The sequence below is a fragment of the Mustela nigripes genome, chromosome 1 (assembly GCF_022355385.1).
Source record: "Mustela nigripes isolate SB6536 chromosome 1, MUSNIG.SB6536, whole genome shotgun sequence".
In the NCBI taxonomy this organism is placed as follows: domain Eukaryota; kingdom Metazoa; phylum Chordata; class Mammalia; order Carnivora; family Mustelidae; genus Mustela; species Mustela nigripes.
In genome coordinates, this window is record NC_081557.1 from 243,613,882 (window position 1) to 243,640,183 (window position 26,302).

At 43.6% G+C, this 26,302-nt stretch overlaps 1 protein-coding gene across 4 annotated transcripts in view; it reads left to right on the plus strand.

Moving 5' to 3' along the window:
- Positions 1–26,302, plus strand: part of DCUN1D4 (defective in cullin neddylation 1 domain containing 4) — a 70,695-nt gene that overhangs the window by 29,393 nt on the left and 15,000 nt on the right. For all 4 annotated transcript variants that reach the window (XM_059383680.1, XM_059383688.1, XM_059383695.1 and 1 more), the window contains exons 4-8: positions 1,395–1,509; positions 4,230–4,321; positions 11,871–11,941; positions 16,384–16,475; positions 23,278–23,386. In XM_059383680.1, the coding sequence (XP_059239663.1) occupies positions 1,395–1,509; positions 4,230–4,321; positions 11,871–11,941; positions 16,384–16,475; positions 23,278–23,386 (479 nt within the window). The remainder of the gene's footprint in view (positions 1–1,394; positions 1,510–4,229; positions 4,322–11,870; positions 11,942–16,383; positions 16,476–23,277; positions 23,387–26,302) is intronic.

Sequence of the window (26,302 nt, forward strand, 5' to 3'; positions counted from 1 at the left end):
CATTCAAACACCAGCACCGTTCTTAAGCTCCCTCTTGTCCCTCTGACTCAGGGAGAGCCCAGGGCCTTCTACCAAGGGACTAGTGGCAGGAAGAGAGACATGGGGGTCCTGAATTCACCCCTCAACGCTTTGGGGACCTTGGAAAACCACTTGAATGTCCAAGCTTTGGTTTTTCCCATCTGTCGAGCAGAGATAACAATCTCTACCTTGCCAGACTGACATTCAGGGTTAGTGTGGGACCCAGATGGCATATCCAGTAGCACCTGTGCCAGGATGGACACATTTTAATTATCTTATAATTGTTTTGTAAGTTGTAATGGCTTTAGACAGTCCAAAGCAAGACTGTCTGGGTTTGAACTCCAATTTTGCCTCTTAACCTAAGCTCTCCCTGCCCCCCATTCTCTTATCGGTGTAGGCAGTAGTGAGGATTCTCTTTTCATAAGCCGCCAGGTAGGAGGTTAACAAGTGAAGACATCGTGTAAGTGTTAGAAACTGGGCCTGGCTGACCGTGAGGTCCCTGTACATGTTCCCTATTGGGATCATCTGTTAGTACATTTTAGTATCTTTTACCAAATGAAGGTTTGCTTCTGAAAATCCTGACCAAAAGTGGCAGAAGCAGACTAAAAATTAGTATGGAAATTTTGCTCAAGATTCTGTCAGGCTTCTGTCCAAAAAATCTAAATCTTGTTTCTCTGATATCAGCTATCGCTTGAAGCTTAATAGTATTGGGACTAATGTACTTGTTAGTGTTTTAGATTCAAGGTTACTGGTTGCTCTGACCTTGCCTAATGAAATACACAAATGAGATAGCAGTGCAGTTCCTTTTGAAGGAACACTGACCTATGAAAGAGACCGAAAGCTTTGATGATTTACGTTCGTGTTTTTGGAGAGTAAATGGAGATCATGATAACTTCCGTTTCTAATGTGTTTTTTTGGGGCGGGGGGATATTAACTTACTTGTGTCATTTTCTAGGTTTATTTTTTTTTTTATTTTTTTTTTTTTAAAGATTTTATTCACTCATTTGACAGAGAGAAATCACAAGTAGATGGAGAAGCAGGCAGAGAGAGAGAGAGAGAGAGAGGGAAGCAGGCTCCCTGCTGAGCAGAAAGCCCCATGCGGGACTCGATCCCAGGACCCTGAAATCATGACCTGAGCCGAAGGCAGCGGCTTAACCCACTGAGCCACCCAGGCGCCCTCTAGGTTTATTTCTTGACGGAAACATTTTCCCAAAGAGGAACCAAAAACCTTTTTTTTCACCTTAGAACATTTACAAATAACATCAAAACCCTTTACAGTACAAGCCGCGGATGTTCTTAATTTGGTGGGTGGCGCGTTCTGGGGACGTAGGATGTGGCTAAACTGGCTGTTGTGCCCTGTGACCCTTTGTCCCTAGGAAGCCTGCGCTCGTGCAGCTCTTCAGACTGCTTTAGTAAAGTGATGCCGCCGAGGAAAAAGAGAAGACCCGCGTCTGGAGATGACTTATCCGCCAAGAAAAGTAGACACGATGGGTATGTCGCAGAGCCAGTAGATCAGACACGATGACGTGTATCAAAGAGGCACATTTTCAGAGTGTAATTATCTTGGGATATTTATTTTACGTGTGGGTTTATGAATGAAATCCAAATTAGGTAAGTCGAGTTCTTAGAAATTGAACTTTTATCTCGGTCCGTTGAGCCACCAAAACTGGTGTAGAGTCTCTTTCTTTCCTTTCAAGGGCTTGCCGTCTGTGCCCGTTGAGGACCACAGGATTGGTATGTATCTGTCCTCTAAGAGGGTCTCACCAAACACAATCACAGGAATCCATAATTGCTTTCATGAGGGCCCCCAGGGCCGAGTGGCTGGGGGGGCACTGGGGGTCTGGCCACTCTTAGCCTGCTTAGAGTGTTAGCCAGGCAGACCAGTCTCAGATGAGTGAGAATTTCCTTAGAAACCGTGAAAAATAAGACCCTCCAAAAGAGAAGTGGTTTTGGTCACTCTGAAAGTCAGTAGACTTGTTTATCTTAGGCATCTTTAATCTTTCACCTGGATTTTCGTGAGTCGTTGGGAACAGACATCATAATTTCAATCTTTTCTGCCTTTTTTTCCACTTTCCTCCATTCTGGCTCTGTAGGTTACTTCACTCATGGGCCCGAATATTCACATCTGTGAACCAAGGGGATTTAGATGAGATCTTTCTGTTGTTTTCTTGCCATGGTACTTAATATGCTCTGCCTCATTTGGAAGGATAGAGAACTCGACTCTGAAAATGGCATCCCTCATCCTAGCCCAGATGAGCAGCAAATGTGATCTGTAAGAAGGTAGCAGTGACTAAGACAATCACCAGCAAGGCTTCAACCAGTGATTTTCAGCTTTGGGAAGACAGGCACTTGATACTTCTTTGGTGGTATTGATGCTCTGGTCATGGAGCTGTTACATGCTGAGAGTCACATGGAGTTTGTGACTGCATCCACAGCCCTCGTTCCTTCTCACCACTCGCTGGGATAACTCCGTATGAGAAAGCTGCTTAGAAACTGGTAGCTGCATTGCGGGAGGGTATGATGTCCTCTTGCCAATAGGATAGCATTTCACTGGCCACCCAAGGGATAGGGGTCTGTAGCTTTGGCTGAGTTTCATTCTTGGTCTTTTAAAAAAAAAAACCACCGACTTTATTTACATACCGTAGCGCTCATCCACGTTAAGCGTACAGTTCAGTGATTTTTACCAAGTAGTTAAGGGTTAATGCAACCATCACACAAACCAGTTTTAGAAGATGTCCACCTCCCCAATGAGATACCTGAGACCCATTCACAGTCCCCCACCCCCAACCCCGTTCTCACCCCCAGATGCCTACAACGCCCCATTTAGCGGCCGTGTACAGATTGGCCTTTCCTGGGCATTTCACGTGAGCGGTGTGTTTGTTTCACGCTTCTTTGACTTAGCATGTTGTTTCAGAGGTTCATTCATATAATCACATGTATTGGTATCTTTTATTTACCAAATTGTACTCAATTGTCCTTTTTTATGTAGAGTACTTCAAAGCAGTTCAAACATGGCAGGGTCCTCTGTAGGTCTCCATGTTGTTGATCGGTTACAGTTTGTGAGCTGAGAATGTCTCAGCCCAGGATTGGAAGCTCTCTGAACCGTTGGCCAGTCCCACCTTTGTTTCTGGGTAGTATGGTCTATAGAAGAAATACAAAACTGGGGGGTTTGCTGTTTCAGTATCTTGATACCCTATAGCCATGCTCGGTATGAAAACCCAGAAATCCTAATCGGTATATACAGATACTCTGGTGAATGTCTAGGTCATGAATAAATTTTTACTAAAATGTACTTGTGTATGATCTTTGTAAAATATAATATGTAAATTAAAACTATATTCTTAAGTGTTGACATATATATATATATATATATGCATACACATATGTGTTTAGGCAATTTATATATAAATGAGGAAAAGAAAAGGTATATAGTCAGAAATTTTCTGTTGAAAGGACTACTTTAAAGATCTTGGCCTTCTCTCCCTTCCCCAGATGGGACACATCTTGGTTCTTAGGTCCCAGTCATCACAAAATGCAGAACTCCTGCGGAGTCCGTGTTGCAGGAGTAGGCTGCTGGGCTTCCTGACTTGGTTCTGCAGCTTATGCTGGGTGTTTCCATACCAGTGGGGCACGACAGGAGAGGGGCCGAAGCCAGGCTCCTGTACTTCTCTCTTCTGAGGTTTTTTCCCCTTAGATGCTTGGACATAATTTTATGTTTCTTTTTATTTGCTTAATATTCCCTTGACGTGTCCAGTACTGATGGGTTCTTCCTTAGACTGCATTCTCTGCCCACCCTGATTTGTAAGACCTGAAAGGAGAATTTAATGCAGAGACAGGAGTGAGTTGTAGGGTCATTGCTGGGAGGAAACACTTTAGCCAGTTCTGGCTGCGTCTCACTATATCCTTCTGTAGGTGGTTCTGGCTCATGAGGTAGAGGGGAGTATATTAAATCAGTCCTTACTGAGTACTTGTTAATCAGAGCAAAACCTGCATCAAGTATTTACCATTTAATTCTGTTTTGAGTCTGACTGTGTTTAAAAGTGTAGTTATAAAAGCTGAAACGTCCACGTGCAGGAAGCAAAATGTTTAAAATATACTGGAAATACTGGTTGAATAGATGTCTGGTTTGGGTAAAAGAGGAAAAAACTGTCTGCCACTTAAAAGAAACTCCGCATCTTTAAATAATTTCAGACTCCTTTCTCCATTTCTAGCATGTATAGGAAATATGATTCAACCAGAATAAAGACGGAAGAAGAAGCCTTTTCAAGTAAGAGATGCTTAGAGTGGTTCTACGAATATGCAGGTAGGTCCTCGTTCAGATTTGGGACTATCCCTCATGAGAGGAAGGACTGCCTTAGGAAAGAGTGAAGAATTTAAAAATGTGTACTTTTCTAATGTGGTATGTGTGCCGTCTCTTCCTGTTTGAGAGAGGGAACATAGTCGAAACAAGTCACCAAATGTCCTATTTATAGCCAGCAGCTAAGCCAAAGAATTCAGAACACTAGAAGGGAACTGAAAAGATGAATACACTTGGGAGAAATACTCGGGATTGCTAGGAAACCTACTTAGAATGCTGGTAGCGGGTGACTCTTTGGTTTGTACATCAAAGTTAAAATAAGCTTTGCTGCTTTGAACCCTTATGTGCAATGGAATTTCTTATATTAAGTGTCTATTTTGAAAGATCATTTGGCAGAAAATGTTTGTTTTGTCATTTAAAGTGTCTCAAATTCCGTCCTGTGTTTGCAGCTCACAATAACTGGTCGGATAATATCAGACTGAAATCCAGGGTGGCTTGTCACTGTGGCTGTGTGCAGGGTAAAAAGAAAAGGAGTATTTCCAGACAAGTGTGAGCTGAAGGCTCTTCTCCCCTTCCTCTTTGCAGTGTTTCTGGCCCTCTCCTAGCCTGCGCGTTTGACAATTTCAGCCCCTTTCAGACCGATTTTCCTGTCCTCTCTCTCTGCTCCCAACTAGGTTTCATGGACCTCCTGTGGTCTTTCTTAAAAAAAACAAAACAAAAACAAAAAACTGAGCAGATGGGACATGACATTCCCTACCATTCCGTTCCAGCCTCGCCTCCTGCTGCAAACTCCGTGCTCCCCCCAGGTTAAAAGACCACTCCCGGATGCACCGCATCCCTCTGCTTGGAGGGTTTCCTCTCCGCTCTGCCATCTGACAGCTCTTGCTGGTCAGCTTCGAAGCCTCGTCATTAGCTTAATAGCCTTCTTTGTACTGACCCACGACCTTTTGCTAACTGGTTCACATACCCTTTTATTACGTGTCCTCCTGTTGGACTGATCTACCCCCCACCCCCACCCCCTGCACCCCATCCCCTACCTCACCCTGTTCGTTTTCTGGTAAGAACCTTGTCCCTTTGGCCACAGAAGTTATTCCAGGAGCTGGCAGGTGACTGAGGCCAGGCCAATCAGATCAAGTTCCCAGGGAGTTTCAGATTGAAGCTAGGAGAAGCGCATTTTCTCTCCTGGGTGGTAGACTTGAAAGGACATGATCCTGTTTCCCTGCAGGTCTTTGGATTTTCCCGAGCTACTCCCATATCTTTTTAATGAATTCTCCTTCATTGCTTGAACTAGTTGGAGCCGGATTTTGTTTGCAGGGTATGGACCTTAGTACAAATACATAGTATTAGAATGTATGTGTTTCCATGTTACATCGAGAGAAAGTGAATCTCTCAAAGACATTTTGTATTCCTAGGAAAAGCGGTTGGCCCTTTGCCAGGTGTTTGATACTTGGGTGCTGAATGTGGTCTTTTCATATTTATATTACTTTGGCTATGAAGTTTTTTTGCTTTCTTGTCTTGGTTCACATTGATTTTTATGGACGTAGGTTATGAAAAGGAAAAAGTTTTGTCTTTTAAACAGACAAAAAGTACACCTAATTCTGCCATCAGAGCATAGCTATTTTGATGTGTGTGTGTGTGTGTGTGTCTTTCCAAGCAAACATCATTTTTTCATGGTATGGCCACATTTCTGTGTCCTTTAAAAAGGGCAGGCTACAGTTTTCCTTGTTGTTGGCTTTTCTCTGGCTCAGGAAGGTGACATTTGGGATAAAGATTAAGCCACATTCTTTAGGTTTCTTGAAATCCCTGCCGGATGGTACCTTGCAGTTCATCTCTGCAAACAGTCTTTGTGGGTGCTGCCATCCCTGTTTTCACTCCCCTCCCCCATTTTGTCTTCTTTTCCTGTGTTGGTGGGGAAAATGGCTTGAAATTGGGTCTAATGTGGAGCTCCAGCTGATACCTGCTTTCCCTTCTAATATCCCAAGCACATGAATAAAGGCTGTAGGTCATTATTCAAGAAAAGCAAATGGTGACATGACCCAGGGTGACTGTCAGGTTGTGCTGTGGGATGAGTCTGGGGTGGGGGGGGGCAGGCAGGGCTGCGGTAGGGCAGGAGAGGGGATTGGGGCGCCAGCTAGCAAGAGGCAGGCTTTAGCACCTGTGGTGAGTTCTGTTTCCTTGAGAAAGAGCAACTGGCATGGGCTTGACTCCTTGCACTCTCATCTGGGGTGGGTAGAGGGGCGGTAGGGGCCTTCGTGGTGTAGTCGTCTCCCTGGGGTGCCTCTTCTCTTCTTCCCAGAGTTCATTCCACTCCTTACCCTGCCCCCCACTGCCCATGGCAGACCTCCATCTGCAACAGGAGTCCCAGCTCTTTCCATTAGGATGAAAAATAACCAGTGTTACCTGAGCAATTGACCCGATAACGTCTAGTTTCTGAAGTCTATCTAAGAATAAGGAATTAAGCCAAACATGTGCCATTGTCGAAGTCAGAGTTCCAAGGAAGCTCACATATATGTAAATCATAGAAGTTCTCCCAAGTCCTGACTCCTTAGTTTCTGTTTTGGATTAAGTTCTATGACAGGATTGTGTTTGGGTTTACCAAAGTGAGATTAAGGAGCAGGAGCAGATGCTAAGTGACCAAGTGATCTGTCAGCAGGGGAACAGAGGCTACGGGTAACGCAGGGGACAGTGTGGCCTCGTTTGCCTCGGGGATGCAGCGTCGTGGCATTATGGAAACTTTCCCCTGAGGGCCCGAGTCCACCATGAAAAAGGTTAAATATATTTATGAGGGGCCCCTGCTTAGGATGGTGGGGAAAGGGGGGGGACTACTTTTTTTTTAGAGCGTTGTCAGTATATCTGCCTTCCAAATATATCTCCACTAGCTTGTTACCAGGGCAATCCACAGCTTAGGATTTTCGATACAACTTTTAAAAATCATCTCCTTCATGCTTCACCTCTAACCACTTCATGTCAGCCAGTTCTGTATTCAGAACGAAGAATTCTCAGTTCTTATGGCGGAGTTAAGATGGCTGAATTCTGTGCGTGAATTGATAAATTTCTGATCCCAACGAGTAGCGTGATTACAACTAAATCTCAGTGCATGCACGATAAAGAAGACCATGGCTAAAAGAGAAAAATTGTTTTAAGTAGCGGAATTATGGGTATCTTTTAAATAATGTTGATTGACAAGCTATAGTTTACAGTTTTTAGGATAAAATACTACTTTGGGCAGAGTCATGCCCCTGCAAGGCATATGGTTAAAACTTGCTCTTTAGAAACAACAGAGGCAAGTATTGTAGGTAATAGGACAACGGCATCACATAGAATCTGGAGGAAAGGAAGAACTGTGGAGAACTTAACATAACAGACACACAGTATATGTCAGCAAACCTCCCCTTAGGGCCTGCTGGGTGCCAGGCTCTGGGGTGCACTCAGGCCAACAGACAGACCTGAGAAGCATCGTCTTTGGGCCAAATGCTGGCAGAGAGAGGTGTCAGTGGCCAAGGCTGGAGGTTGGACAAGGTAGGAAAGTCAGCTGGGACCCACCAAGTGCCTGTGCGCAGGCCTGGGGAAAAAGAGGCACCTTGCAAGGCTCAAGGTTATGGCAGAAGAGCCCTTTCCAGTTGGGAGGAATGGAAACCAAAGACAGGAATTTTAAATGAATTATAACGTAACTTTTTTTTTCCACATCTGCAACTACCTCTCAAGGGGTCCTCCCAGTAGATACCAAAAAAGGGCATCCGTTCCTAAGAACAAAACCTCTTAGCATAATAGGAACGGGTGGATATTTCATCACAAGAAGAATTCTTCTTGGATCTTGTCGCTGGAATCTTTACAGTAGTAGAACCATGGCCAGGACAGTGATTCGTACACACGCTTCCGTGCAGGGAGGTGATGGAAGACAGGCCACTAGCAGAGCGCATGTGTGGGCCCTCGCCTGGCAGACCACCAGGTATGCGAGGGGCAGGATTACAGGCCTAGCATGAACCCTTGTGTGTCAGCAGACTGATAAGTGATTTCATCGTGTATTTGCGCATACCTAAGTCCGAGCAGGAAGGTCTGAGAGGTCCTGTGCCCGCCTGGTAGGAAAGGGAGAAAACACCTTTTCCTTTATAGTCTACTTTGCCCTGACTTTGTCTACTGGAGCGTTTTCCCATGTGGCTGTATTCCTGTGTCATTTGCAGAATATTTACGTGCTGCCCATGTGTCGGTGTCCACACCCTCAAAGGCAGAGCGTGCAGCCTGTCAGGTGGTAAAATGCTGAATGTGTTTTCATTTGAGTGAAGAGAGATAAGAGTGCTCACCCCTGGTGATGCTTATTTGCCCAAGTTTTGGAAATGATGAGCCAGTGCTGTTAGACAAGAGATGGAAAGAATGGGGAACAAGTCATTGGAAAGGAGCAGGCAAACACGAACATTGGCTGGAGATGAAGTGGTCAGATTCTCCCTGGAAAGCCACAGAGAATTTCATGGACGAACAGAAACAGCAAATAAACATGGACCTATTCCATGCCTGTAGAATTCTATAAGCAACTTATTTTGGGAAGGCTATTTAAAGGACTGTTTAATAAATGATTGTCTCTGAGGAGTAGGGAAGGGTTGGAGGGGAAACTTGCTTTCTAATTTTTTTTCACTTTCACTTTGACATGAACTTTGGTATCGTGTGTGTGTTAATGTAGCAAAACATAACCGGATTAAAAATGCAGTTCTTTTATTTGGATAATAACTTTTATTATTGTCTTATTGTTTAAGTATTATTTAAAGATTTCAGTATTTAAATTTTTGTTTGAACAAGAACTTTCCCCCCAGTCATCAAGATAAGTAAATTAGGACTATGTAGAAAAACCTGTAAAATAAAAGGAGAAAAAAAGAAAATCCCCGAAAAGGGGAACAGATTTGAATATGTGAAACAAAACATTTTGTAACAAAACAGCACATTTGTGATGCAAAGGAGAATAACAACATGCAGAGAAAGTATTTGCGGTGGCCAGTAACTTGTGTTAGAAGGGAAGGGCCTGGGTTTGACTTGTGGGGAGCCAAGGCTTCGAAGCAGGGAAATGACATAAAACTTTCCAACAAGCCCTCTAGGTGATTTCAATATTCATTTTATGTTGAGGACAGCAACCTTATACATTTATTGTTGTTTAATTATTTTTTTTTTTAGTTTTTTTTTTTTTTTTTAAATAATCTCTACATCCAACGTAGCACTTGGACCACAGCCCCAAGATAGAGCGTCGCGTGCTCTGTGGATCCTGCCCCCCTAGGCGCCTCTGTATATCATTATTTTGTGTTGAAATTACTCCTGGCTGGCTCGGGTGGTTAAGCAGGCAACTCTTGATCTCCGGATTGTGAGTTCAAGCCCACGTTGGGTGTACAGATTACTTAAAAAAAAAAAAAAAAAAAGAAGAAGAAGAAGAAAAAAAGGAATTATGCTATGCTCTGTTTTCCTTCCTGGAGGGCAGGGCCCATGTATTCTCCGTCTTTAGCAAAGGTCCACCGTGTGTCAGGTCAATGTTACCTGGATGAAACAGAGCTATGAAGACGGTGGGATTCTGCAGGGCTTGCTAGATCTAGGGGGCTGTGCAGAGATTGTAGAGCGACTCCTGTATTCCACTCTTCACTCATTCATTCAGTACGCTTTCTAAAAGCACCTGCTCCGTGACAGGTGGGGTGCTGAGGGTCCCCTGGAAATACAGTAACTCTTACTTTGGAGGAATCCTGAGGGAAAGACACAGGAGCCGGGACTTAAAGCAGATGGGCCGCATGTGGGAAGATGCTCCTGGAGTGGCGGGGTCACAGAGGACTCCCCCTCCCAGTCTCTGCAGGGGGGCGTGGGGGGGAGTGGAGGACTCCCTGTCTGGTTTCAGTCTTCAGGACTGAACAAGCCGGCCAGCTGACGCTGGGAAGGGGGAGAGGAGGGCGAGCTGAGGCCACAGAGAACAGTCTGGTGTTAGGTGTGTGGCAGGACGTGTGTGCGGAGCAAACCACAGGTAAGTGTTTCTGCGGCTCAGTTTTCATTCATTGAGGACTGCTTATTGATTCATTTCTTTCTAAGAAACTTGAGCTGAAGGTGGAGAGATGGGAGGCTCTACATCGGAGAGAACCTTACGGGATATGCCGAACTTTGGACCTCATCCTCGGGGAGTGGGGAGCCACTGAAGGGCTTGAAGCCAGCATGGGGTTATGTCTGGGATGGCTCCTTTAGGTGGCTGTGCGCAGGGTGGGTCGCGGGATGCGGGGCTGTGGAATTCAGGAGATCCCAAGGAGACTGCTGTGGTCATCTGCATGGGAGAATAAAGCCTGAACAGGCTAGTACAGGATAGGAGCCCCTCAGAAATATTTGGAAGGCAAAATTGGCATTGCACCTGCTAGTTGACCGGACGTGGAGCGTGTAGAAGAAGGGAGAAGTCCAGGATGACTCCCAGGTTTCTGTTTTCTGGTGGGGCCACCAGCTGAGAGGGACTATGGGAGGATGAGCAGGCGTGGCATGGAGAGATGATCTGGTCAGTGAGGTGGTGGCTGAAAATGAAATGCAGGAGGTGGCTCAGGGCAGAAGATGAGTTCAGCTGTGGCCGTCCGACAGGACGTGGTAGACAGTCCCAAGCTAAGAGGGAAAGCGTGTGGGCCCGAGAGCTTGAGCGCCCTTGCAACTTCCTTGGCAGAGGGTATAGAATGGACTAGGAAAGCTTTCAAGATGGAACTCTACACGTCAAATTTAACAAGTTGGGAGAAAGCAAAGGAACCCATGAAGAAGCCAAAAGAGAAGGAGGAGGAAAACCAGATGAGAGAGGGTACTTCCAGAAGCTGTGGGAGGAGGCAAACTTTGTGAAGAAAGAACTCCAAAGTTTCAGATAGCACGGAGAGTTCAGATAAAAACCGGCTGTCTGTTAGATTTGGCAGTGACGGGTGTCGTTGGTGACCTTGGCAAGAAGCATTTCAATAGAGAGAGAGGAGCAGAAACTAAATTGCAGTGGTTGAAGAATGAATGGGAGATAAAGTAGAGATAGAACATGTAGGCAGTTCTTTTAGGAGGAAACAAAGCTGAAGCCAGAGTGGGAAGAAAGAGGCTTTATTGCCTTATCAAGAACAGAAAGACTGGTTGCTTTTCTCCTACGGAAGAGAAGCAATTATGTTATTTCCCAGTTAATTTTGTAAAGAATGTTATGTGGTTCCTGTTGGGTTTCCGGAGATTATTCTATATATTGAAATTATGACCAAAATAAGATAGAGCTGTGAGCTCCTTGAAAGAGAAGGAGTTGAACTCAGGTAGCCTTATCTTGAGACGCAAATTATGTGTAGCCTGTGTCCTCAGGTTGGAAGACGTGGCAATAAACTGACTTAAATCATTGTGCAGAGCCGAATTCTTTTAAAAGTAATGGAAATTCCAGAATATTTTATAGTTTATACTTGGTGACTTCTTTTTTTCAGAAAGGATTATGGCCTGTAAGTGTTACTTGATTTTAGTTTCCTTTAATCATATTTTAACTGTATAACACTACTATAGGAGTAATAGTGTACCTGGTAAGATTAAATTTATGTAAGGTTTCATTTCATCACAGGTACTGATGATGTCGTAGGCCCTGAAGGCATGGAGAAATTCTGTGAAGACATTGGTGTCGAACCAGAAAATGTAAGTGTAGCCTATTAAGGTGGGCAAATCAGTTGACTCTTTTCCTTACCTCTTTTATCCCTTGACAAATAAAACAACAGTAAAAACGTAACGGTGTGTGTTAGTTTTATGAAGCAATCTAGGCAACAAGTTCCAATCTAATTTGATTTCTGAGCAAAATTTTTTCATTGCAGTTGGTATGGTGTGACTGGTTAGTCATTTTTTTCTTGTTTACGTTCTTGTATCTGAAAGTCCTGGTTATAATAAAGTAATTAGGCTAGATGTTTAAAAAGTGGTATGGGTCTGTGTGCCTTCAGTGGGAGATCAGTTGGGAGACTGAGTCACAGTCTATCTGTCCCCCTCTGTAGGCGTTCCAGCCCAATGTAGAGTTTGTCCAGATCTTTGAATAATTCATTATTCATCAGGGTTTTGAGTAGGTTGTAATGATCAAGAATTTTTTATAGCTTTTCCACTTCTGATCAGATTTAACACAGGGATTACTTTTTAGTATATAAAGGCCCTAAATATGTCCTTAAAAAATTTAATTAGAAGTTACTTTATACACTTAATTATTTTTTCTTAATTCTTAGCATCATGGTATTGTTGAACATTATTTCCTGTTCCTACATCATCTCTCTTACACTAAAATGAAAAACGATACTCATACAAGTGTCCTGGCTCATTAACCATGCAGTCTAATATTGCATTAGCCTCCGATTTAACAAATATGTCTTAGCTCCTAAATGAATTTATGATCTAGAAGAGATCTCAAGAGATCATCCCTCTCATTCAGACTCTTCTTGGCAAGATTGCTGGTGCCCATGCTCTTAAAGACAACTGGAAATGAAGGCTTAACACTTTTTCTTAAAACTTTTCTTTATCCTTAACATTTCTATGCCTCTGTCCTCCCCCAACTCCCCCCAACGCTTTACTTTTTCTAAAGAGCTTTTAGCTCATTACATGGATTTCTGTCCTTATATTTGTTATTTTAATGTGATCTAGTTCAGGGATCTTAATAAATTACTCAGCCTGCTCTAAAGGTTTAGGGACAGCAGGGCCAATACAGAGTATTTGCTTGATGAGGCCCATAGACTACTAGTCATAGACACAGAAAAGAATATTTCACCAGCTTTATGAAGGAAATTTCCTGATGGTGACTGGGCCGAGGTTGGCAGAGTGTTTTCTGGACTGAATGGTAAGAGGGATAAGAGTGAGTTGGGCCCGAGAAGGCCTGTTGGGGAAGAGGGAGTGCTGCCCTTGATTCTGGTTCTTCAAATAGCTGTACTCAGTTACAGAGAGCTACTGTTAGTATCCTTTTGTGGAGCAGTGGTGAGGCTTTTAGTTCTCGATTTCTGAAGGAAAAGAAATAGTCTTGAAATGTGAAATCACACTGAAGCCCAGGAGACCGAATTCAGAATATTATCCTAAAATATTTATTAGCGTGCTTCAGTTCTAAGACACCAATAGAAGTTATGTTTTATATCATCACTAAGAAAGAAAAACATGTTGCTAAGTAAACTGATATGCATCAGTTGTGAACATGTCCCAATATCAGAAGTGTTAACATTTGAAAAATAAGTGAGGGGATATTTTTTTAAAGGCTTGTCTGCTCTGTTGACTTAGCACTTGAAAACACTTTAAAAGTAGGTTGTAGGGCACCTGGGTGGCTCAGTCATTAAGTGTCTGTCTTCGGCTCAGGTCCCAGGGTTCTGAGATCGAGCCCCACATTGGGGCTCAGTGGGAAGCAATAAATAATGAATAAAATCTTTAAAAAATAAATTACAGGTTGTAAAGCCCTCTCTTTGCCTGAGACTTACAGCTTATAAAATTTAAGCAGGCTCATAAAATTCAAATGTGCTGTCATTTACTAAGGCAACAACAAAATCCTTTAAGTAATTAGCATCCTGATTAGCTACCATAAGAAAAAGTCCATTTTGTGTAAAGAAATACTCATCGCAAATATCGACTTGGCTTTTTAGCCACATTTCTTGCATATTTGTGTGTGTGTGTATGTTTCTGTGTCCTAACCGTTGTTTTAACAAGTGTTTATGTGAACTTTAAATCTCTTCAGTAGAAGATTGAGTATACATATTATGTGAGAAGATACCAAGTTTGAATTAGAAAACGTGGGTCATTTCACCTAGGTAAATTGATATGCCAGAGTCAAAATTCCAAGAAAAGCTAAGGGTTAGGGAGAGATCCACTACTGTGTATATATTTGGAAGAACGTGTAAGCTTTTTGGGGGAAGTTCTTCTGAGTAGCCTCCTGGTCTCTTAAGTTAAAATTTTTTAACCTGTTAAGCAATGGTATTTTGTGATGATACGCATGGTATGTGGAAATATTGGTTTACTAATCAGTTCTAGCAATCTACCTAGTAATCTAGATTTTTTAATCTAAGAAACGTAGTAACTTTAAAAATTGACATGTATTGATTTAATTGAGATTTGGTGCAAGGGCTTAGAGAATCAGTTCTCACAGATAATAATTTCCAAGGTGGAAATTTTACCATAAAGTCAGCATGAAGAGAAAGCTTTTCATTAATCTTGCAGTTAGAAATTAGATAAAACTGGACATTTTTAATCTACAAACTAGCTTGTTGGAGAACAAAAGGACAGACTTGCTGCATCTCCTAAATACTATTGTTCTGAAGTACTTAATGTGTGTGTTGGCTCTCAGAGGCTAATTAAATCATCTCGAGTGATTTCTAATTGACTGCTCGCCTTACTTTTTTCCTGTTATGTCATCCTCTTACCACCATCACTGTCGGACCCAGTGGGGCCATTTGGCTGGTGGCTTGATGTTTGGGGAAGTTCTTCTGGTAGCTGAAATGAAGCCTTCGAGTCCTGTGTAAAGAAATCAGATTAACTGCCAAACATGGAACATGTTAGTCCCTGGCCAACGTTTGCAGAAACATCTGTTTTCTTCCCATTGTTTTTGCTGTTCTTACAACAGGCAGACACGTAGTCATTTGTCAGTGTATAGCCCCAGTTCAGGACTTGGGTGTCCCTTAGGTATGGCCAACTGTCCAGAGAGAACCAGCCCCACAGAGTGGTGGGGTGGTCCTAGCAAATCCCCATCCCTCTTCTTTACCTGTCTAGGGATGACCTCCTTTCCTTTTCAGTTACTCCTCGTCTTATGTTGGGTCTTTGAGGTAGACGAGATGGGAAGGCTTCCTCCTCTTCCACACTCATGAATGGGTAGGGTCAGCTCTTTCGCTGTGCGGAGCCCTGGATAGTTAGAAGCTGGACATGCCTTTGAAACGGTTGGCTTCATACCTTCAGGCATTCATTAAGCTCACCATCAGGAGCTGTGGGCCGTCTTTTCTCTAAAGCTGCTAAGTGATAAGCTGTGCTGTAAACAAGAGTTTTTGCGGTTCCTGATACCGCGTTTCCGAGGGTTCCCTAGAAGCCAGAGCAGTGCCACACTGAGAAGTGATTGGGCTGGGCCACTCAGCCTGTGCTCGGTCCAGGCACCATGCTTTTTCAAGTGGAATGTTGGGCTCCTCTCAGATAATTTTCCTCCAGTCTATACAGTTAAATTCACAAACATTATTATGTGTCTGTGATATGACTCCATTATTACATGACCCGTCACCCGCCTTTTTATTTTTGTAGCCTGCTGCTCTGCACCTGCTCTTTTCACTTAGTAAACCTTGGAGATTGTTCCCCATTTCTGCTGATGGCTCTACTTCATGTGTCTTAATGGTGGCATAGTATTTCTTTGTGCGGAAAGCATTCAACAAGGAAGTATTTAATTAGGCCCTTATTAATAGATGTGTGGTGGTTCTCAGGCTTTTGATACTGTAAGTAATACTGCAGAAAATATTGTTGAATAATAACCTCTTTGTATACATGTATCTGTAAGGTAACTTTCCGTAAGTGGAGTTGCTGGGTCAGTAACTGGTTTTAATTTTGGTAAATATTGCGGAATTGCGCTCTGGAGTGGTTAATGGCTTTACACTTGCACTGTCATGCGTTGTAAGAGTTCATGTTCCTCCCAGCCTTTGTCAACAGACGGATGATCAAACTTATTTTAAGATGTTTTCCAAACTAGGGACGCCTGGGTGGCTCAGTTGGTTGGATGACTGCCTTCGGCTCAGGTCATGATCCTGGAGTCCCAGGATGGAGTCCCGCATCGGGCTCCTAGCTCCACGGGGAGTCTGCTTCTCTCTCTGACCTTCTCCTCGCTCATGTTCTCTCTCACTGTCTCTCTCTCAAAATCTTAAGAAAAAAAAAAAGAGCTTCAGAAAATTAAAAAAAAAAAAAGAGAAAGAAATTGCTAAAAAAAAAAAAAAAGATGTTTTCCAAACTAGAACGCATCTTTGAAGTTACCCTGTTCATATTTCAATGACTAAACTACCGTAAATACAGGCATCTGGAAAGTTGTTGATATGTTTTAATTCCTCAGATCTGTCATTCTGATTTGATTGGTTCTAATTTTTTGTTTGTTTGTCTTTATACAGGTAGTTATGCTTGTCCTAGCTTGGAAATTGGATGCACAAAACATGGGTTATTTCACTCTGCAGGAATGGTTGAAAGGAATGACTTCTCTACAGTAAGTCCCGAGGCTGCCCTGGGAGTGGATTTGTGGGGGAGGCCTCCATGCACTTCCCAGCTGGCTGTTTCTAAGGGAGGTTAGGGAGCCCGGGCTGGGTGACTGGAGGAAGCCAGGTGATCTGGCAGACTTCATCTGTGGCCATAGGTGTAAAGACCAAATCCCATTTTTACCTGGTGAAGAGGACATTATGCATGAATTTAAATTAAAATTTGTATGGAATGTATATTGTTTATTTTAGTATTCTTCTAGAGCAGATCTGCCCAATAGAAACCTCTTATAGATGTGAACCAGTGTGTCATTTTAAACTTTCTAATAGTTCCATTAATAAAGGTTAAAAGAAACAGGTAAAATTAATTTTAATATATTTTATTTAACTCCAAATATCCAAAATGTTATTATTCCAATGTATAATCAGTATTTTAAAAATTAATGAGCTGTTCTTTTTTTCATATTAAATCTTCCAACTCTGGTGCATGTTTTACATTTCTGGTCCACCTCAGTTTGCATTAATTGCATCTGAAGAGCTCGGTGGCCACGTGTGTCTGGTTGCTGTCCTATCAGCGCAGACTTAAAGCTTAAACAGTAAAGGCGTAATAGCATCCGGCTTTCAGGTAGGGGGAAGACTTTGACTTGAGTTTAACTTAGAAATGAAAATATTTGATATCTTCTATTTTATATAATCTGATGTTAGCTTTGGGGAAAAATGGAACTTCGTTACGCTGGTAATTAAAAAGTGATAATAATGATTCTATTTGTATTACCTGAGCCAGAATAAGGGGAAAAAAAAAACCACAAAAAACCCAGTGGTTTTATGAGTTCACTTTCCACGCATGCGTGTGTGTGTGTGAGTGAGGGAGAGGACACACTAAGAGTTTCATTCAAGGAAACAGTTGTTACCCTCTGCTGGGCACTGAAGGATACGGTTGGGATGGGTACGTAAATATTTCATGGTCCTAGAAGGTGAAGTGCTGATCCTAAACATGGTAACTTTGATCTTTTTTTTTTGCACTTCAACTTGGAATAATAGACTTTGATATTTATTGGATTGACATTGGAGTGGAAATGGTTTTATGGTTTTATTGAAACAATTTGGAACTTGCCAACTTACTAGGGTCATACATTTGTTACTGATAAAAATGCTGTCTTTGCACCTGGCTGTAGTAGTTGATTATGGTTTTCACAGCTGCCTGGTGAAGAAGACAGATCAGGCTTTCTCCTGCACATTTTACAAATGAGGAAACTGAGGCTAGGCAGGGGTACATGATAAAAGGGGCAGAAAGGAGAAGAAGGCCCCAGACTTCTGATTCTTAAGTCAACATTCTTCCTGTATCACCTATTGTCTGATGGCGAATGAGTTTTAGGTAAAAGTCAATAGCACGGTGCCTAGAGTTTGAGGGATTAAGTCCTCTGAAATCTCTTTTAAAAATTGTGTTTTTGGTGTTGGGCACATCTCCTTGACAGTTTTACATCTACTCACTTCCATGGTTTTCCTCGCTGTCTTTCTCTGCTGCCTTCCGAACACGGCACAGGATGGCTGCTCCATTATAGGATCCTTGTCTTGATGATGGCATGGCCATATCAAGGTTTTATTTCATATCAAGGCTTCAGAGGAGGCACCGTTCTTATTTTTCAGACACACTTTCATTTGTCTTAAGAGGGAGTGTGGAATATCCAATTTACGTCATTCTGGATTCTTCTTGACGTTTGCCTTTACCAAAGAAAGTTACACAATGCCAGGCTTTTCCCACGTGGGGGCCACCTTCGCTGGGAAGTGCGCAGCTCCCTGGAGGAGGTGTGCGTATGTTCGGGGGTGCAGAGGGGGATTACAGGAACCCTGCTAGTCCTTCGTTGGGAGCCCTGGTTAACACTTGGTGTGACACACTTGGTGGCAGATGTGTTCCTGTACGAAACTTGGTCCTTCCCATTTGGGGCGGAATGACAAGCCCGACCACTCAGGACACTGAGAAGCCTGCTTTCTTTCCTCCTTGTGCAGCTCTGAGACAGCTTTCCCCAAGACGAGAGAAGAGATAATTACTCGGAATAACCTCTAAGGTTCTTTATAGTTCAGAATTAGCATTTTCATCTTGTCAAGTTTTAAGAACCTCCACTCCCCCTCCCTCGGGCCTCCCTAGAGGCATCATTTGTTTAGCAAGTATTTGAATGGCCGGGTCGTGCCAAGAGCAGTGTTTCTACATCCTAGGGAAACAAAGTCCATGAACAAGACAGTCCGTTCAGGGCAGGGTCTCGGAAGCAAAGTTCAGGCAAAAGATCTAAAAGTAATAAGGCCACTTTTCTCTAGGCTTCTTGAATTGAGTAAGAACTGTGTTTATACGGTGTGCACGCCCAGTAAATATGGACAAGAAGTACATAAGGATGGAAACTAATCACTCAGGCTGGAAAGACAGAAGGTGGTCCATCTTCTGAATTACTTGTTTTGTCTTCTGTTTTGGATTTTTTTTTTCTTTTTTGCTCTCTTTTAGTTTTATTAAACGTGCCTTAGGGAAGTGTTTTGAACTCAAAGTGGAATTAAAATTATATGACAGTACCTGTATTTATAACATTTTAGTATATTTGATGAAAATGCTAAGCTTAAAAAAAAATGGTTACTGTACAGTGGGAACGTGCCAAAGACAGACAGCCCATGGGTTTTGGAACCAGAGGTTTGAATGAGCTCCGCCACTTCCTGGGTATCTCCGCCAGCGCCTCTCGAATCAGGAAGGGGGAGTGGTGCGCTGTGGTTCGCACCTGAGCTCTCAGAACTCTGCCCGGCCCCACCGGGGCCTTGTTTCGTGAGTGTTGGAAGGAGTGACAGCAGCTGGTGGGGCACAGTCATTGCTAAGCTTTGTAGATCATTCTCAGTCAGAAGGCACAGCTCATTTCAGTCGACTCTTTGTTTTGCTTATCGCCTTATTGCAACATATAGGCTTTAGGTTACCTCTGATGAATTAAGCTTATAGGGATGTTTACCCTAAACAGAACAAAACAGTGTCAGAGAGGTAGCTGACTCAGCATAGAGCTGATGAGGGGCCAGAAAAATACCTGTGGCTAAGTGAAGGGGTAAAGGCCTTTCCCCAGGTAATAGAGAATTTACTTTTGGTTTCAGAACCTTTGAGGCTTATTGTTCCAGTTTCTGGTGCTTCTGAGTCTGTTACAGGAGCAAAATCACAAAAGAAACCGTCCCCCGATAAGTGCACATTTTGTTTTGGGAGGTGATGTCCCTGAGTGGAGTGGCATGGTCTGTCACTCTTGGGCTTGGGCCAATAGGAGTTTTCTCACTTGTGCTACAATGAAAAGCAGGGAAGATGGGCTGAAGATGTGACTGCTTTCTGGAAAATCTCTGGCGGCTCGCTTCAGTGCCCCAAACTGGTTTCTTCACAGGCCCTGCACGTGATCTTGTGGAGTGACCACTAGATGGCGATCTGTGGCTCAAACAGGGTCGCTCAGCGGCCTGTTCCCTGATGGGGGTCAGTCTAGAGACTGTGTGGCAGGACCCCCCCTTTTTAAAATTAAATTACATTAAATTAAATTAAATTAAATTTTATTTTATTTTTAATTTTATTTTTTCAGTGTCCCAAGATTCGTTGTTTATGCACAACACCCAGCGCTCCATGTAATAGGTGCCCTCCTTAATACCCACCACCAGGCTCACGCATCCTCCTGCCCCCCCTCCCTTCCAAAACCCTCAGTTTGTTTCTCAGAGTCCACAGTCTCTCATGGTTTGTCTCCCCCTCCGGTTTCCCCCAATTCACTTTTCCTTTCCTCTTCCCAATGTCCTCCGTATTATTCCTTATGCTCCACATGTAAGTGAAACCATATGATAATTGACTCTCTCTGCTTGACTTATTTCACTCAGCATAATCTCTTCAAGTCCCATCCATGTTGATACAAAAGTTGGGTATTCGTCCTTTCTGATGGAGGCATAATATTCCATTGTATATATGGATTATGTCTTTATCCATTCGTCCATTGAAGGGCATCTTGGCTCTTTCCACAGCTTGGTGATTGTGGCCATTGTTGCTGCAAACACTGGGGTACATATCAGGGCCCCTTTTTAAGCAGATTAAACCCTTTATTGATGATATTAGCCCTAAACCACATCACTGTCTTCGGTACATCCACGAAGTATGCTTTACACTCCAGACAGGAGCTCTGGGTGTCTTTCAAGCAGAAGGATGTCTTTGGCCGGGGTGCGGGCAGGACTCGCAGGCAGGCAACTGAGCTTCATTCACGTTTGGCCTTGTGGTCCTGCCTGAAGATTCGCAGCTCCTTCCTTTTCTGTTAGCTGTGCAGCCAGAGCCCTTGTCTAGATGAGTGGTCCCTGCCCTCGAATCTGTTGCAACAAACATCTTTCTTCTTCCTCTCATTGGGCAGGAGTCCCCTAAACCACCTGCCCATATCTGGCTGATGTCCTGTGGCTTTGGTCCTTCACCTGCCCTTCCTGTGAAGAGCAGAGACCTCGGCCTTAAATGTTTGGGGGTTAGCTGGTTGCTCTCCTCTTTGACCCTCCCCCATATTATTAATAAAATATTATTAGTTATGTATATATAAACAATAAAAAATCAAACCATACAGTAGAAGGCCCAATGCAGAGATAGCTTGTTCCCCTCCTGTTTCCTAGACTCCCATTTACTGCTTTTCTTATATGACCTTTGAGCCACTGTTCACCCCACATTTGGGGTCTGACACTAGATCTATCTAGGCTAGCAACATCTTTTTTTTTTTTTTTTTTTTTTTTTTTTTAGTCTTCCCCAATCTTTCTCCATAGAGATCCAGAGTGGGCTTTTTAAGATGCAGGCCCAGTTATTGTGGTCTCTCCCATGGTGTAGAGGGTGGCTTCCATTTTTTTTTCCAGCAGTCAATTAAAAAAACAAAACAGTCTGGACCGCAAAACCCTTTACAGCCTGGCCCCACCTCCCTTTAACTTCCCCTCTTCATCTACCCTGTCTAGTCACAGTGGTTTCCTTTTCATCTTAACTTGGCATGCCCCCCTTCTGCCACTGGGCCTTTGCACGTGCTGTTCCTTTTATCTGAAAGACCCTCTCTGCTAAAAATATTTGCTGTCTGCTTTTAACTGTCAGCAAACATTTCAGTCCCTTCAAGAAGCCTTCTCTGACTTCTAAAATACTCTAATTGTTATCTTTTTTTTTTTTTTTTTACTTTCTAAACATCAGGAAGAAATAGAGGACATTCTAAATTGTTGTAGATTCATAGAAATGAAGCATTTACTCTAATTTTTGGCTTTTAAATATTTTATTATCTCATTAGATTATGGGAACTGTTTTGTAGTTAGCTACAAAAAAGAAACCTTTAAAGATTTATTGCTAAAAATAGATCAGTGTGCTCTAGTATGAATCATATTTTAGTTTATCAAGTATGTAAAATGTTTACTTTGATAAGACTTATAGTATGCATTATTTATACTTAGTAAGAAGCACATCCAGCATTGAAAAGGTTAATATCACTGGTGGAAGTGGTGACTCTTGGTTCTCCTTTTTAAGGGCTAGATATTAGGAACAGAAAATCAGTTTGTAAAAATAGCCAATTAGTCTGCTTCCTTAGGAAAAATAAACCGTGTGTCATTTACCTGTAAAAAATGGGTTTTTATCACCAAAGCTTCCTGGAGAAATAGCTGATTTCAGGTCTAGGGTAGAGATAGTACAAAGTGAGCTAGGATGTCTTGTGCCAGAAGCAAGGACGTGCTCAGAGACTGACGGGGACATGTCAGAAGGACAGTGGCACCAGCTTGGAGGGGCTGCTGCCCAAATGAGGACAATTTGTGCATCACAAAGACGAAAGGCAATGCAAGATTATAACACTGAATAAAAAGCAAAAATCCTTAAGTCCAGAAGAGAAGAAGGGGTGAGTAGAACTTCTCTTTATAGAAGAGCTCCAGCCGGTAGTGTCACAGCAGGAGAGAGTCAGGAAAATCACCATTTCACATCTTCAAATTTGAAGTCGATTCAAGCAGGTGGGTGCTAAAGCCACCGGATGAAAGTTGTTGAGGAACAGGATTCAGTCTCAAGATAGCAGCCCATAAATTATATACCATTTCAGAGGAGGGAAAGTACCTTTTAGTAGAGAATCTGGGGGATGGTACTTAAATTGAATGAAGCAATTTAGAATCACTCACAATGGGCCAGACTGACATTAGGAGCTTCCCCGTGGGACACAGAGAGAAGGATCTCATGGGCAGTGTTCTTACCATAAGTAGTTAGCTGAAGTATAATCCTAGGGAAATTATCTGACAAACTGGGATTCTGCAGAACGACTTTTTTCGAAAATGGCATTGTCAAGAAAGACAGAAAAAGGCAGGACGTCCTTCTAGAGACTAAGGAGATGAACGCAGTACAGTACATGAGCTTTGATTGGATCCTGGATCAAGAAAAAGCATCTATAAAGAAAATTGGGGGAACAGTTGGAAGTTTTGTATATGGGTTGTACATTAGCTAAGAAAGTTGACATTGGTAAAATATTAAGAGTGATGATGGTATTCATACGTTTAGGATTGAAGCGTCGTAATGTTGGCCAGCTACTTTGAAGTAGTAGCTGGTACGGGAAAAAAGTGCCTGTATGTGAGAAGGTGCAAATCTGACAGTATTTGTTATGAACCTAGGGGATGGGTATGTGGGTGCCTGTTTACTGTCCTTTCCATTTTTCTGTACATTGGAAATGTTTTTAAGTCAAAAATGTGGGAAAAATAAGATCGTCATGAATGTGTTCTTTAGATATTCTGTTTTATGTAACGACCCAGTTAAGAAAAAAACTCAGGTTATAATTTGCCTTTATTCTGTTTTTCTAGATGTGATACAACAGAAAAACTCAGAAATACTTTGGAATACTTAAGATCATTATTAAATGATTCTACAAACTTTAAACTTATTTACAGATATGCATTTGACTTTGCACGGGTGAGTTCTCTGGAGCCTCTCCAGATGTTTCCCTCCCCCACCCCCTTTTCTTATTGCCTTTTGAGGTTTGTTTTTACATGCTGCGAGCAACAAAGTTGAGTAAGTTACTCCCAGGATGCTAGTTAGACCTTCTTTCTACATGTACGCTTTCTAAACTAACTGATTCTGGGCAAAAATGTAGCATGTTAGCAGAAAGCTGTGATGGCAGACCTTCAGTTGTTCTTGAGATTGGCTTAGAAGTCAATTACAAATGGACATGCGGTAGACCGTTTTCTTAAATGTCTTTGAGACAGGCTTGGGAAAGCTTGTCATTCTGGTGAAACAGCAGACCTTCACCCATTGAGTTACCAGAGTAAGCCACTCAGGTAGAATCCAGCTTCCCTCTGGGTGCTGTGTTGTGTTTGGGAATCGTTTGAAGTTTAGACCCAAGCGGATTCCAGTGAACGTGACTCAGACATAATTTCTAGTCATCGTGCTGAAAAGTGAGCAATCTTGTTTGTCACGTGGTGAGGCCCATCTGAGTGTGTGACCGTGGTTCTGCTGGAGTGAATGAAGTCTCGTTTTCTCAGCCGAGTCACCGTGGGTGGGGAGTCCCGAGGCTCGGGCTGGCGCTGTGTTCATTCACACACAGCCCACGGCCCATACGGTTATACTCTATTCAGGAACGGTGTTGCGGTCTCTGTTAGGCTTGTGCATTTGGTGGATTCAGGTGACGAGGCTTTCTTGATTGATTGGGTTTTAAAGCAGAGAGTTCAGGGACAGAGAACTCTTTTTTTTTTTTTTTTTTTAAACATAATCACCATGCTGATCTTTTTCCCTTTTTACATGCGTTGACTCTGGTAGGTCAGCCCCAAGGGTTTACTGGACGGTAAATTCTGGTGCATCTGTAATAACACATTAGTAGTTCTCTAGCATGGCCTCATTTGTGAATTTTTGCATTTCTATAACCTACCAATAAAATCACAACACATCAAAGTTTATGTTAGAAATGATATGGTGCAGCTCAGACACAGTGTTGTACTAAATGGCATTTGTGAAGTTGTACATGGGAGTTATTTGCCTGATGCTTTTAGAATAGCTACATGGTTTTTAGGATTAACCATTTTATTACATGAGACCGGGTTCCTCCCAGAGTCCGCTGTTCTTGCTGTATGGGCGAAGTGTGTTTCAAAGCATTACAGCTTCTCACCAAAATAAGCCCTGTTTTCTAGCTTTTCTGTTTGGGGGTCAGAGATTGCCACACACCCGCTGCTTTAGCCCCGAGTTCCATTTTACTCCTCGCCCCGGCTTGCGCATCCGTGGCCCGTCAGTGTGGCCCGTCAGTGTGGCCTGTCGCAGAAGCCCCCTTTGCTGGCCTCTTCCTCGGTGCTTCCACCACAGCCTCACCACTCGAGGCCCTAGTTACTCCAGGCCTGCGCTGCCACAGTCACCTGGTTTCCACATCCTGTCACTTCTCATCCAGCATCCCGTCAGGAGGGTGTCCCTCGTCTGCCTTCAGCCCCAGGGTCACCGGGCCACCTTCCGGCTCTGCAGAGCCTTCCTTCCGCCCCCTGGGCCTTCAGGGTATGTCGTGCTTCGCCTTGTGTTCGGTGTGGCTGTCCCCCAACACACAGTGCGTGACAAGCAGGGGTGGGTTCAGCCTCCTTCACAGAGGAGGGGAGTGGGCTGCGGAGAAGCAGAGACATTGCACCATGGTCGCGCCGTCCATCAGCAGTAGATCCGGACTCAAACCCAGGGTCAGGTCCCACGTCCAGGCCACGGGGCCCTCGGGTTTCCTTTCTCATGGGACACATGTGTTGTGACGTCCAGCCCGCTGTTTGCTGAACCTGCTCTGGCCTTTCTGCTTTCCTGCCTTTCGTCATCGGGCCCCCCGCCCAGAGCCCTGCTTGCGCTCCCACAGCTCTCTGCCGCCTCGGGCTTCTGGGCCCAGCCACCCGCATCCCCTTGTCCCCCTGCCCACAGCCTCCCCTGCCCTCACACCCTCGGGGTCCTGCCCCCGCCCCCCGCCCACCACTGCTGCCGCCTCCAGCGCGGCTGTGGGGTTTGGGCACGGGCCTGCCTTGTCTCGGACGGAGCCAGGGAGTCGGCATTTTCCTTCGTTGCCTCCCCAGTAGCAGCCAGCAGAGATCCTTCCTTTACTGAGCGCTGCCAGTGAACTCCTCTTACCGGTAGGGAAGATGAGTAACTGCCGCCCATATTAGTCCTCACCAGACACATTCAGCTGGGCCGAAATACGCTCTGAGATGGCTTTGTCATTGGACCCTTCGGTTCGGTTTGCATCACCGCATCCGCCATTTTGAGGTGTTGTACATGTTTTCGTTGGCATTCAGTTCCGTTGGCATTCAGTTCAAGATATTCTCCATTTTCCCTTCTGATTTCCTCTTTGACACGTTGGTTGTTTAGGGCACACACAGCACGTGTCATTTCAGTTCACCACACGTGTGGAGACTTGGTCTGCGGTCCAGAACACAACCTGCCGCGATGAATGTGTTTTTGTGTAAAACGCATAAAGAATGGGTATCCTGCAGCTGTTGGGTGAAGTGTTTTACGGCGGTCAGTTAGGTGGCGCGGGTTGATAGTGTTGTTCCGGTCTTCTCTGTCCTTCCCGTTACCTGCCTTCTGGGTTGTGTCCGTTACCGAGAGGAGCGATGAACTCTCCAGCTTTATTCCTCCTGTCGTTTTCATCACGTATTCTGAAGTGCAGACGTTAGGTGTACATACAGTTCATATGGTTGCAGATTTTTAAAGCATTGATCCTTTAGTATCATGAAATGTCTCTCTATCTCCAGTAATGTTCCTTGTTCGGAAATTTACTTTGTCTGATACAGATACAGCCGTTCCTACTTTCTTTTGATTAAAGTCTGCAGGATCTGTTTTTTTCCACCCTTTTACTTTAAACCCATTCGTGTCTTTATG